The sequence below is a fragment of the Dysidea avara genome, chromosome 13 (genome assembly GCF_963678975.1).
Source record: "Dysidea avara chromosome 13, odDysAvar1.4, whole genome shotgun sequence".
Classification (NCBI taxonomy): Eukaryota; Metazoa; Porifera; class Demospongiae; order Dictyoceratida; family Dysideidae; genus Dysidea; species Dysidea avara.
This window is the reverse complement of record NC_089284.1, coordinates 3,020,509-3,034,558: the sequence shown is the minus strand read 5'-3', so window position 1 is coordinate 3,034,558 and position 14,050 is coordinate 3,020,509. Positions and strand designations below refer to the sequence as shown.

The window sequence follows — 14,050 nt, the reverse complement described above, 5'->3', positions numbered from 1 at the left end:
GCAGCATTATGCATAGTGTGTTCATGTTTTGCTGCACGTATTTCTTACATTCACATTGCTTTAAAATCTTGTATTATTTGCTGGCATAATACTTGATGCTTTTACTAGCCTGTTAATATACAATCATGCCAACATAATTGGCACAAGCATATTAATTTTTAAAAGATATTAGTGTTTATAAAATACAAGTGCACCTGTAGCTTCTATAGCAGTACTTTCCTATTGTAGTTACTACACAGTAAAAAGAAAGTGTTCGAGCACCCCTACATCTATTCTTAGATGGCCTTTTGTAATAAAGCACATCTTATCTGTGCTTGGCAGCTACTGAGTTACACATGTGTACAGTACTTATGTATTTTGTACTGATATTAAACATTAACATGTTTAACCTTTTATTAATTAAATAGTATGAAGTATGCAACCATTGAAATCACTACAGCAGATCTTTGGTGACAATCAATTTCACCACTGCCAAAGTTTCTCAAGTAGTGGAACAAAGAATTAAGCATATTACTAAATGGTGCAGTGTCAGTGTAGGATTCTACTCCACTGTATTTGCTTCATATGTAGGTCTACCTAGTATGCAGTTGCTCATCAACTCACTATCGATGGTCCACAGTCAGAGCTCAGAAACGTACTGTTTTGGGTTTCTTTTGTGATTTGTCAGAATGTCCACATCAAGTTTGTGAGTGTATACCAGGAGACAACTAAAAAGGAAAGAAAACAAAAAAACATAATTTGGTGAGGCTAGACTTTAGTGACATCACACAATGCACATGTGTGTTTTTCAGTTTGCTGTACAGATGTAAAAAAATACACTATAGCTGTTTGAAATTACAGCTGTTGATTTACACACAATATGTCTCATGTTCTGAGGTGTTTACAAATTGTTGACTCTTAAAACTGGAAAAAAACTGTGATGATTTATTGCCATTGACTTTGAAAATTGTAGCAGCCTGCTGCTGAGTACTGACAGGGTAGCAAAAGGTAGAAGCAGTACTTTCCAAGTATTAATTAAGTATGAACTGTTTATAAAAATTTCATACTTTCATTGACATATAAGTGAACCAGAAGATGTACAACACACTCATGTGAGCTCATAGGATTTACAGAGTAATAAAGCTACTTTAGAAGGGTTTCAATAAAAACTGGTTGACCTCGCTGAACCCCAGGAAATTGGAGACGTCATCAAGTGACAAAGAGCTTACTGCATGAAATGGCAACAATGGAAGAGATCAGCACTGTCAATTTTATTTATTAAAGCTTTACAATACAAGTGTTGAAGAAGGTCTATAGGATTCCTGATCCTACCAACCTGTTTAAAGAAAGTATGTTTGAAAAGATAAAGAAAGCAATTGTATTCAAGGTCTCCACAATCCAGTAAACCTAGGCTAAGCAGCAGTATAGTTTAAAAGTCAAAAATAATTATACAATTAACACAAATTCTTATTGAAGACACTTAAAGAGTGTCATACCTCCTCTGCAGATCTGTGTGGGTATTCTTCTCCAGGAAATGTTTGACAAACTGCTTCTGGTGCTTTCTCAGGTACCCAAAAATGATTAGACATAATCTCAGGTTATGATGCACTACCCCCCTATATAAAACCTTGTAAATGTGCAAATGATAGATGACTAAGGTCACATTAATTTTTGTTGTAAAAGCTAAGCAATTTGTATTTGCATAGCTAGTTGGTCCACTTGGACAACATGGTCCAGGTCCACCACCATATTCCAAGACTGAAATTATACATAGCTGTGCTTAGTAACCACACACAGCCATTTTCCGTATACCAGTTAAGGTTAAGGTGTATATTTTTAATGTATGGGAGTAAAAACCTCCACAAATTACAAAATGTGTTGTAGAGTTTCAACAACTATGTTGTGGTAGTAATACAACACTGCAAAACAACATCTGTTCTTGGGGGTGTGGTACTGTGGTCCACAATAGTGATGATTTCACAAATTACTGAAGCTGGATTCTTATAATTTCAACACAAGTAACTACAGAATGAAAATAGGTCTTATTTTTAAAGTTAATGTTTGTGAAGATGTTTTATTGGGCCATTATTACTTTCTTTAGCTATGTGAAGGCTTGTATCTTCATTACTGGGAAAAACATGCCAAAAATGCTTCCACAGGCCCAAATAAAATTTAACACACAGTATCAATATGCCCCAGAAATGTAGAGTCTACATCTTTTGCAGTATCGTGCAGCAGAATAACATGATAGCTGAGTGAGAGCAGAGGCTCCAACCTTGGATCTTTCTTGGGAGTGAGATTTTTCATAAAGGTGAACAGTGGAGATGTAGTCCAAGCATGCAATTCAACAAAGTTAAATTATAAGCAGTACTTCAGGATTTCATGACATAATAGCATGGCCTCCTTGTACTAGTTATATTTGAAAGTGTTTGCACATAGTTACATCATTGAGAAGCTGTGTATTACTAGCTAAAAGTGTAAAATATTAATAGTTGGTGTGTGTGTGTATGTGTTTGTGTGCTACTGTACATTACAACTGTAGCAATTCATTACAATTTCTATTACAAACATGACGCTCATGTGATCAGCTGGAGTACACACTTCTACAAGATGTCTTGCCAGCTCAACTATCTAGCTTCTAACCATGTCCACACAGGTTGTAGCTATCTTGTAGCAACCAACCGCCTGGATTCCCAGTGACCTTTCAAAGTTCCAGTACACTGTTTGCTGTCCTTATACAACTCTCCTCAGTTGTGGAACCAGTCAACCGCCATTGAGAACTCTGACCACCAAACTAAAGTTTTAACGAGAGATCACCACGTGACTGCTGAAATCCTTGCACATGCCGCAACCTTTTTTAGCCTCAGGGAGCCTTTAGTGAAGCATAGTCAGCAATAGAAAATTCTGGGAGTGAGCATCAATTTTAGGCATGAGAATGTTGGGCATGATTGAAGGCCAAATTATGAGAATCACACCTAAGGTATGAGAGTTGGAGCCTCTGTGAGAGCGAGGTACAACTGACTTACCAGTGTTGCTACTAGTGGTGTGCGATATAGGATATTTTCATATCACGATTATTACACACAATTATCACGATACCATATATATCACGATATACAAACTCATCACTCAGCTTGTGTACATGTACTTACACCGATGACACTTGTAGTACTAATGTACTAGAAGTACAATACAACATGGTACATCACTAGCATACAACATTACAAGTTCTTTTATCAAAAAATATTACAGTGTACAATGACATCTTGGGTACAGTTTTCTCTAAAATCTATACTTCGGCTTATATCACGATATAAAGATTCTATATCGTATCACAATATAAAAAAAAATTATCACGATATTTCGATATATATCACATATCACACATCACTAGTTGCTACTACAACTTGCCTGCCTCAAACTACTGTATATAGCTACAAACGTTCTCATTCGCTTTAAATTTTTCACACTGATACAGTAGATAGGCGTTCATTGACACAAACTGGAATCATTTTGCGCTTTGTAATTCAACTGTACAGCCTCTGACTCACACATTGCTCTACAGGACTAAGGGACCAGTGAAATAACCTTGAAATCTCCCTTATCTGGACCTCTTTTATCCAGGCCCAGACAGTCCAAATTAGTCACATGCATGTGGCCTGTAGTCTATTGAAAATAAGATGTTTACATGTTAGATGGCTTGTTGATTCTAACTACCACTTGGTTGCTAGGTGATAAAAAATTTACAACCCAGGAGAGTGACCACAAATGCTCTGTAGTGACTTCCCCTTCTACCCACTAAAATGTATAGTAGCAATAGTAACATTGCAGAACAGTTAGCTTTATTATTAGCTAGTTACGGATATTTCTGAGATAAGGACAGTATACCAGACTACCTGGATAAGAGAGGTTCCAATAAAATAAATTATACCGATGACTCTATAGTAAATAAAATTCTTCAATTATCCCTGTTGCCTCTCTATAATGTTGATGATACTATCAGAGTAATTTAATATTGACTGCTCTACTAGAGTATCTTGATCTAAGTTACCAATATTAAAATTCCTTGAGGGTGAATTAAAAGCATTCAACCAATAATGCACAACTGACAATCAAGCTTAACAAGTTGCTCTACCTTTGAGTTGGGACACCAGGCAGCAAATTTCTAGAACTACCCTTGTGTGTAGCTAGTTGACAAGTTGAAATGATCTCAGAATTTCATCTTTGCAGGCAAGTCCATATTATATCGTTTGGTTGGGAAATTTGACTAAATAAAAAGTACCAGTCTGACAAGAGCACTCAAGTTGTGACCTGCTGAGATTCATATGAATATTACAACAAGCAATTTTATTAGTTTAATTTTGTGTATTGATCTGTTATGCACCTATCAATGTAATCCCCGACTACCACTAATACGGGCTGAGGTGGGGAAGGTGGGGATTTGCATCACTGAAAATTACAATTCCCCACCTACTAGGGACGTACTGGCAATGCAAACCACGACCAAGTCTCAACTTGTAACCCCCGGGAATACCGGAGCTAGGAGGGGATTTGTACGGTTGTATGGCGTTGGTCTAGTGATGAGTTAGTTCAAGTGGATTCTAGTACGAACGTAGTAGCTAGCACCCGAGACACTCCTTCCTAATTAACCTGAAAGCACACAACTTTGCTGTCTGAGTGAATTTCTTTAGTGAAGATAGATCCCCACTATGTCGGAGAAATTTAGCGATCAATTCCCCCACCATCCCCTACCCTCAGCCCGTATCAGTGGTAGTCAGGAATTACATTGATAGGTGCATTACAGTCCTGTAAAGTATTAATAAACAACTTAATAAAACACTACTTGATTCATGCAACTAAATAATTATACTCAGCCGAATTATACTCCCAGTGACAGCGGACAGCATTATATTCAATAATGCTATATTCAATAATGCTGTCACCGAGCGTATTGGCACCCAGTGATGAAAAGTGAAATACGTGCAGTTTACAAGTTGTCACATTTACAACTGAAAAGGTAACTCCATACCTCACATCCTTAGTCACAGATGAGATCAGTTCCTCTCGTCGCCGATGACAGCAACATTGATCTTAATAAATGCGCAGCAATTATTTCCATTAAAGGTCGTGGACTCATCCGAATGAAAACAAGCCTAATGAGTCACGCATAGCACCACAGATGCTTCATCTACAGTCACAAGCAGCTAATCAGCAATTAGTATTTACAAGTATAAGCGCCCATAATATTATTATACTGAAGGATTCGCAGAAAATTAAAACGCAAAAACAGATGAATTGTTAAACATCGTAGATGTTTAGCAAATGTCATCAATGTTTAGTAAATGTCGTCGATGTTTAGTAAATGTCATCGATGTTTAGTAAATATCATCGATGTTTAGCAAAAGTCGTCGATGTTTAGCAAATGTCGTCGATGTTTAGCTAAATGTTGTCGATATTTAGCAAATGTCGTCGATGTTTAGTAAATATCGACGACATTTAGTTTAGATCTCAATTTTTGGGGTTTTGAGACAAATGGCACCCCATAACACAGAACATACATACATATACAAAATCAAAATAAATTACAAATAAGAAATGATATAGCTATTTACAAAACAGAAAATGTTTAAGCTTATGCTATTCTGTGCCTTAGGCTACTGTATTATGGGTTCAAGCCGAGCTGAACGGTTCACTAGCGGTCTAGTAAGCCGTCGTGACTATCATGGTTGGGGTGAGGGTGCCAGTGCATGTGACCTCTCAAGAGTTTGAATAAAACACTCACCAGTAATCCACGGACACACCAAAACGACTTTACACTGTGGCCTTTGCACTGTCAGTGGGAATCGAATCAGCTCGAAAGTATACAACAAATTTACGAAGCAGATTACGGACAAATGTTTGTGCGTTTATAATCTAGATGGCGTTATACGTCTTCAATTGATAGTGACCCCTCTTCCTTGCATCTGGCCTCGTGTATATACCCATGTAATATAACTTACACTAATGAAATAATCAAAATTCAATGCCAAACATTTAAAAAATTTTAGTCATACGAATTTATGTATTTACAATTTCAGTTAACATTTCCGAATTCCCAACAAAAATTTCTATATTTCTAATAAAAATTGCCAAATTTCCATGGTCATCGACGACATTTCTGGAAGTGAAGGACCCCTCGGAGAACTCACAGAACAGTGGAGGAGGACGAATTAGAAGCAACTAACGACAGATTTGGAGAAGAAATACCCATGCAGCGAAGGAGCAGTAGTGAGTTTGCAAAAGACCTCGCAAGAGACTAGTTTGTCATCAAATCCCGTCGTTCATCAGTGGTTTCAACTGGGTTTTACTCTTTTCACCACCTTTCATAACCCTTACGTAATATTAAGCTCAAAAGCATCCAGACTTCCTACTGTAGTTTTTGCTCTCTCTCTTCGACTTTAGGGCACGCATCTAGTAGTTGCCGCGAGTAGTCGACTTTAGGGGATGTGTCCAGTAGTTGCTGCGAGTAGTAGATTTTAGGGGAAGCGTCCAGTAGTTGCCACGAGTAGTAGACTTTAGGGGAAGCGTCTAGTAGTGTTAGCGTTAGGGTTAGAGTTCAGCTTTGGTTTCTTCTTCACCTTTAGGGTTAGGTTCTTCTTACTATATACAGCTTATTTCGTTAGTCACATTTATAAGATACAAAAGAAGGGAATCAAGGGAGCTAGCAGCGGTAGCATAATCGGTAGCACACTGGACCATCACACTGGGATCCTGGGTTCGATCCCCTTTCAATACTGCACTTTTATTTTCGCCTTTTTGGTTCACCGTTTTTTGTCTAAGTTCTGTAGGGTTATGAAATAGGGTGAAAAGAGTGATACCCGGTTTCAACTCCGACGACGTCGGAGTTGAAACCACTGATGAGCTGGCTTCGCTGCCGTCTTGGCTTCTCTTTATTGCACTCTGCCATCATGTGCATAAGGGGTTCTCGCTCCTCCTCTGGTCATCCCCTTAAGGGTCATGTTCCAGCATCAGTTGACCTTGCACTGGGGGAGGGGCGTCTTGGGGCCGTTTAAGCCCCATTTCCTTTTTTTTCTATTCTATGTTCTGTAGGTTCTGTTTCAGTAGCTCTGTAGGTGTAGGAATAGGCTAAACCCATTTTATAGAACATCTTAGCGTAGAGTAGAGTGTGGTGGATGGGAGTGCCAACTTGGGCCGGTTCTTCTTTCTTTAAAAAAAAACAAACAACTGATGAACTCCTCTTCTCATTGTCTGATGATTACAGGTAAGTGTTCCATTTCAGTGCTAGCTATCCACTATCATGAAAGAATACGCCCAGAAAGGTGGCGTGGAAACCTTACATGTGCATGGCATCAACTATATCAAGACACACGGTATTTATTTATTTAAAACTTTACAGTGTAAACAACAATGATGTACAGGGGAATTTGACATGTTGATGTAGATAACTTAAAGAGTTTGTTACACTGATGGAATACTGGCATCCTTTTCCTGTACCGAAACTAGTCTACATTACTTATAGTTACAAATTATAATTACTTAATTTACAAATTACACCTAACATATTATTTAATTATAACTAACATATAATTTGCAGCTATACAGGTTGAAAATTACTTGACTGTAGTGATCAGGACTAGAGATGTTCAAAGTTCATGAAGGAGTTGTTTATACAGGAGCCACAGGGGCATAGATAATGAGTTTGTGAGAATCAGTGCCGGGGATTGAAGTTGTTTCCAAAAGAACGATTTTATTTGATTTTTGATGGTAAAAGTGATGTTAATGATTGGTAAAGAGTTCCATAGTCTAGTGTGTCGTGCGGCCAAGAAAGCCGGCGACCACACTGCATTTGAGTATATTGACAGGAAGAAAAAAAAAACAGCTTTTTCATGCATGCATAGCTCCATGGCCCTTCTCCAAAGCACAGCATTTTTGCATTATAGCTGTCCCCCAAGTAGGATACGCCACACAGCAAATTTGATTAAATTCGCAACAGCCATTTGCGAGATATGAGCATTCAAAGTTTCGTTTTAATTTTCTTCTTATGCCGTACGGGGGGCTACGGGGGCTTCGATTTCTTTTCGCACACTTTGCAAAAATTGCTATAAAATGCAAACGTGTAACTCGATTGCCTCGATCTTTGGCACAACTGAAGAGCGTGTAACGGTGGATTAAGTTTGTTGTGAATCTGAGGAACATTCAAGGAGTTATGAGTGTTTATTCACGTAAAAAAAGATCAAACTTCTGTCACGGCTACAGAGTAAACCGAATATAGAAATAACTTGAAAATTGGTGTGTAGATGGGCTGATCATCGTATCAGTGCCTTTTGATAGTTTGAATAGCGAGAAAGTTATAAAGCAAAAACCATAAAATCTTGGGATCGAGATACTCTAATAGAGCAGTCACCGTGGCCGGGGTAAAAAAGGTGTGCAAAAATGTCGGAAAAACATACCAGAGTTCGAATCAAGGACCTTCATACATAACACCTGCATCCTTAACCACTGCATGAACCACTGCTACCTTGGCTGATCACCTCACTTAATTCCTGCTTTATAAATGAAATTTCTAGTTGAAATCTGCTTATAATCAAACGCTTGTAATTTCATAGATCTACCAATAGAAGTACTAGATTGTTCTAGAACATTCTATGTATGTTCTATTAGAAGTCCTCAAAAAATGTGCACTTTATTAGAGTATCAAACAGTACGATAGTACTGTTTAAGTAGGGATCGGGGTGAATTTGGCGCGCGCCTCAAATTTCGATCCCTCAAAAATCATCCTAGAAATATCTCACACAGCAAATAAACCTTTTAGTAAAGAGTCTTCAAGTTTCTAACTTTATTTCTAGCGTTATATATCAGGAAACGACTAGAAAAGTGCTGGAATTTTATTTCTAAAAAATCGCTAAAACAGAAATTTTCGTCTGCCTGCCAGCCTGTCTGCCTGCCTGACCACATTCGCAAGGCTACAGGCCAAACGAAGCAGCGAAGGATCACCATTCTTTGCCACAATATTTAACTCGCTGCTGGGATGTGCCTTTTCGGGTTCCGACGAGTGTCTGCCTTCTGCGCATTGCCTTTCCTTTTATCTTCAATTACGGATCGTCTTCTTCTTTTCCAGTCACGGAGGCGTTAATAATTCGTATCGACGCTTTCCTTAGAGCAGCCGTATTCGGACGCCACAAAACTAATAACGGATTCCGTATCGTAAGGGCAAGTAGATGCCTGTATAGCAACACTTGCAAAGCAATCAAACAGCCTAGTGAAGTAAGAACACACTGCCACGCCCTTATCAATCAGAGCGCGCGCTCGTACTTAACGATCTGTGGACCACGCCCATTATTAATGGTCCAGCTGTAACTAATTGTAGAAAACAGGAGATAGAAACCCTGCATGCCTTTCAATTTAGTAATTGAGCAGCTTGCATAAAGCAAGCAGCAAGATCGAGATACTCTAATAGAGCAGTCAGTGCCAAAGATCAATAATAGCAAGAGTTAATAATAGTAGGGAGGGAGAGTGTCTAACGCTCAATAGGCCTGTATAAAATGAGCGCGTAAGACAATCTGGCTTCTTAGCCAGACGTGTTGATTGCATGAAGGGAGATGTGAAATGAGGCAAGCCGCAGAAGGACATTATCGATACTACTAGCTGTTCACGAATCAGTCTCATGAGCAACGTGCGAGGCAGCGTGTGCAATCAAACATGTCGATTTACGATGAACAGCCCTCGGTACTGGCCAAAATTGAAGCAGAAACAGTTCAGCATAGCAAGAAGAAGCGTCAGAGAAGATCAATGAGGAAAGCTGAGATGAAGCACACTCGGAAGCACAGGTAGAATTGCATCACGAATCTACCGTTCAGCCACGTCCCGAGGTAAGGCCCAAGAAGAAGCGTCGGTCGAGGAGTGATGAGCTGGAAGTAACCAAGAAGAAGTGTCAGACGAAAGCAATGGCAAGGAAAAGAAGCGGCGCCGATGAAACACAGCCTGAAGAATCCCAACCTAAGAAAAAGCGCCAGATGAAAGTTATGAACGATTTCTCTCTGGTTCTTCCATCACTCACTGGAGTAGCCATCTTCGCATCACTGCTTTCTCACCAACTATCGATTTTGCAAGGCCATACAAAATGTGACATAACGTGTTTATTGCGGTCATCAACACTATAGGAAATTACAAAGATATACGATAATAAGCGGGGTGCTCTACGCGCTCATTTTATACAGGCCTATTGAGCGTTAGACACTCTCCCTCCCTACTATTATTAACTCTTGATAATAGCTATATACCTATACCAAAAAAAGTTAACAAACTAGTGAATTTAAAAATTGTTAATTTAGAAATGGAAGTAGGGATCAAGCGATAAAAACTACTGAAACAAGTGATTTGAATGATGGCAACTATTACAACATAGCTTTGTGGGGAAATCCCTACTTTGGCATTGAACATATATGGTGATGTAGTGAGATGCCAATGTAAGGATTTCCCCACAAACCTATGTTGTAATAGTTGCCATCATTCAAATCACTTGTTTCAGTAGTTTTTATCGCTTGATCCCTACTTCCATTTCCAAATTAACAATTTTTAAATTCACTAGTATTAATAAAACTATTATGGGATGTCATGGACTATTCATTCACAAACTAACCTTAGGGAATGTGGTTAGGAAAAGAAGTTATTCAATATAGTATATAAAGTAATGAGTTTTAATTTTGTGGACTGTCAAAATTATAGCTGTCCGTGCAGGGTGAGTTCATGGTGGCACCCCTTCTGAAACCATTCTATACATCCTAAGGAATCACTGTACCAAATTTGGTGCTTTAATCCGCTGTGTCACAATTTTGGCGAAATTTTGCCATAACAGACCCTACTAATTCTTAAGTACCGTATATACAGAGGAAAATTTTGGCAGGGAAAAAACTTCGGCAATGTACAAGCACTACTAGATTTTGTCCGTGAAATAGGTTGCTGTTTCATACAGAATTCCTTGTGAATTCATAGAGTGTTCATAGATTCCAAGGTATGAAACGTTAACATTTCATGGACAGGATGTTTTTCATGCAAATTTCTATATAAATTCATGGAAAAGTCTACCCAGTAAATTTACATGAAAACATTTCATGGCTCCTTTAACATTTCATGCACAATTCATTGACAAATTTTCTAGTAGTGCTTTAAGTCTGCCAAAGTTTAATTTGCCAATTACTTGGATTAGCATCTTTATAGCTAAACATTGAGCTTGAATTTGCCAAAGTTTATTTTGCCAAGCTTGTTATTTGCCAAAGTTTAGCCCCACCAAAGTTTCCCTCTATACGGTATTAAGAAAATAGTGGCTCAAAGGGGACAGACTTCATCATAAAGAGGGTGCATGGGTGGAAGAAAACCACTGGGTAATTAAAAGAACAAAACTTTATAGTTGCACTTTACACTATTGGGAAAAGGAAGTTGAATATTTTATTATATCAAGATACTCTAATAGAACATTCAGCAGTTACTACCTTTCAACTGTATATTGTGAAGATATTAACTGTCTTATTTCAGTTTAGTTTAGTGAGCACACACAGCCATACTAGGAAACTGCCAACATATTTATTAATCACTATAAGAAGAGATAAAGTACGACTGGCTCCATCGTCTGTTGCATGGTTGCTTTTTAAAATCAGACACATGTCACTTGGTTTATAGAAAACTCTGGAAAACTGAGATCATAGGGATAACCTATGAAACTCGCATCACTCATGGAACTCACATTGTTCAGAGAAGTTGAAGAATTCATTGAACTAGCATGATTTAAAGAACTCACATTAACCAGAGAGCTCATGTCACTCAGAGAGTTTACATCAGTCAGAGAGCTCACTTCGCAACTCACTTTACTCAGAGAGCTTGCTTCACTCAGAGAGCTCACTTCGCAGCTCACTTCACTCAGAGAGCTCACTTCGCAGCTCACTTCACTCAGAGAGCTCACTTCGCAGCTCACTTCACTCAGAGAGCTCACTTCGCAGCTCACTTCACTCAGAGAGCTCACTTCGCAGCTCACTTCACTCAGAGAGCTCACTTCACTCAGAGAGCTCACTTCGCTCAATGAGCTCACTTCACAAAGAGAACTCACTGTGCTCAGAGAACTCACTTTGCTCAGAGAGCTCACTTCACAAAGAGAACTCACTTTGCTCAGAGAGCTCACTTCACAAAGAGAACTCACTATGCTCAGAGAACTCACTTCACAAAGAGAACTCATTTTGCTCAGACAGCTCACTTCGCTCAGTGAGCTCACTTCACAAAGAGAGCTGACATTACTCAGACAGCTCACATCACTTAGAGAACTCACTTCAATCAGAGAACTCACGTCACTTACAGAACTTGTATCAATTAGAGAGCTTGAATCACTCAGTGATCTCTCAGAACTTGGATCGCTCAAATAATATAAACCACTTGAATCCACACCTCTAAACACATTTACATCATTCAGATCTAACGTTTCAGTAGAACTTGTTTCTGAGTCCTGCAATATAAAATATTATGTCATGCAGGTGTAAAGTTTTCATGTATAGCTACCTTTTCTGTGTCATCTTCTTCACTTGTTTCCATAATAGTGGACAGCATTGAAATGGAAAACTTACCTGTAATCATCAAGCAATGTGAAGAGCTCATCACAGTCACGTCCTTCTCGCCATGATCAACTCCGATGGGATTTGATGACAAACTTTCCATTCCTCCTTTGGTGCTTATCTCTTCTCCAAATGTGTTGCTGGTTACTTCCAATTCGTCCCGCTCCTCCACCGTTCTGTGGGTGCTCCCTTCTACTACTTCCGGAATAAGGCTCCTTAGTAGTGTCTCGGCGACGCTCCACATCTCCCTCCTGGATCGGATGTGACGAAACGTTGATAGAAGAAACCTGACTATGCGCTGGGCAACAGCCAGTGTAGTATTAAGTCGCTTTACCAATACTCGTAACAGTCTGCGAACAAACGCCATGTCACTTGTACAGTAACTAAACAGACGCGTCTGTCACGTGTACTATATAGCGTTCGTGATACCATGGCAACAAGGAAGCTTGTAAAGATTAGAATTGAAAAACGCTTAACAATCTATGCTAGTTATTTTACGTTACTATGAGAGAGAACCATCACTAATAATTGATGAGAAAACATGCATGATTACAAACAAATTATATATTATGTGTTATGTGTCCTCGGACAACATGCGACCACATGTCTGACCAACAGTGGACAGCAGTGGGCATGGCAAGGAAAAAAAAAATTATATTTAAGTACAAAACTAAAGTTACAGCTTAAATTATATACAGATTAAAAACAGTCCGGGTTGATTGTCCATTCTTTAGAGTTCCTACCATAAAATATTCTCTGTGAAGCAGAAATTGAGGCACTGGCCATCTTGAACAAAAGATTTCTAGCACTTCCCTTGGAAAATAGGGATACTTGCTGGGTAAAATTTATCACATCCTTAATTGCAGCAATAGAACTAGGTTGAAAATGGCCCAAAACACTGACTTCCACAGTTCTGTAGCAGTGAGGAATCTTCAAACGATCCAATTCAGCCAAAAGCTGTACATACTCAGGTTTATAAAGTTTGCGGTTGTGTGCAGACTCCAAATGATGTATTGAGTCCAATGGACATGTAAGCTCTATAATGCCCATCGATGCAGAGTGTCTGTTATAGATGACAACATCGGGTCTGTAAGGAGTGACTAAGACATTCCTTACAGACCCGATGTTGTCGATTAGTGTGAGTAAGACCTGACACTGTTCATGGACGCACGTGACAGACGCGTCTGTTTAGTTACTGTACAAGCAGAGATAATAGAGTTACTGTTTGTCAGGTCTTACTCACACTATAATAATAGTAACGTAAAATAACTAGCATAGATTGTTAAGCGTTTTTCAATTCTAATCTATACAAGCTTCCTTGTTGCCATGGTATCACGAACGCTATATAGTACACGTGACAGACGCGTCTGTTTAGTTACTGTACAAGTGACATGGCGTTTGTTCGCAGACTGTTACGAGTATTGGTAAAGCGACTTAATACTACACTGGCTGTTGCCCAGCGCATAGTCAGGTTT

General features: G+C 38.9%; 1 protein-coding gene across 2 annotated transcripts; it reads right to left on the bottom strand.

Moving 5' to 3' along the window:
• Positions 1-285: 285 nt before the first annotated feature.
• On the bottom strand, positions 286-12,996 carry LOC136243045 (uncharacterized). Of its 2 annotated transcripts, XM_066034563.1 has the most exons (3): positions 12,523-12,996; positions 12,323-12,469; positions 286-707 (listed from the first exon to the last, which is right to left on the bottom strand). In XM_066034563.1, the coding sequence occupies exons 1-3, from the start codon at positions 12,940-12,942 to the stop codon at positions 678-680; spliced, it is 597 nt and encodes a 198-aa protein (XP_065890635.1). In that variant the 5' UTR covers positions 12,943-12,996; the 3' UTR covers positions 286-677. The 2 variants fall into 2 exon arrangements, 1 of the variants encoding a protein (XP_065890635.1); XR_010694733.1 differs by lacking the exons at positions 12,323-12,469; positions 12,523-12,996 and adding an exon at positions 5,009-5,456.
• Between the last annotated feature and the right edge of the window lie 1,054 nt (positions 12,997-14,050).

Excerpts from the sequence above, each read along its gene's own strand:
- LOC136243045 (XM_066034563.1), bottom strand. The coding sequence starts at position 12,942 with ATGGCGTTTGTTCGCAGACTGTTACGAGTATTGGTAAAGCGACTTAAT. Across the intron at positions 12,470-12,522 it reads AAGAAGATGACACAGAAAAG|GACTCAGAAACAAGTTCTAC; the intron begins GTAGCTATACAT and ends TTTATATTGCAG. Across the intron at positions 708-12,322 it reads CTCTAATTGATACAAGTTCT|TTGTCTCCTGGTATACACTC; the intron begins GTAAGTGACGTG and ends TTTCCTTTTTAG.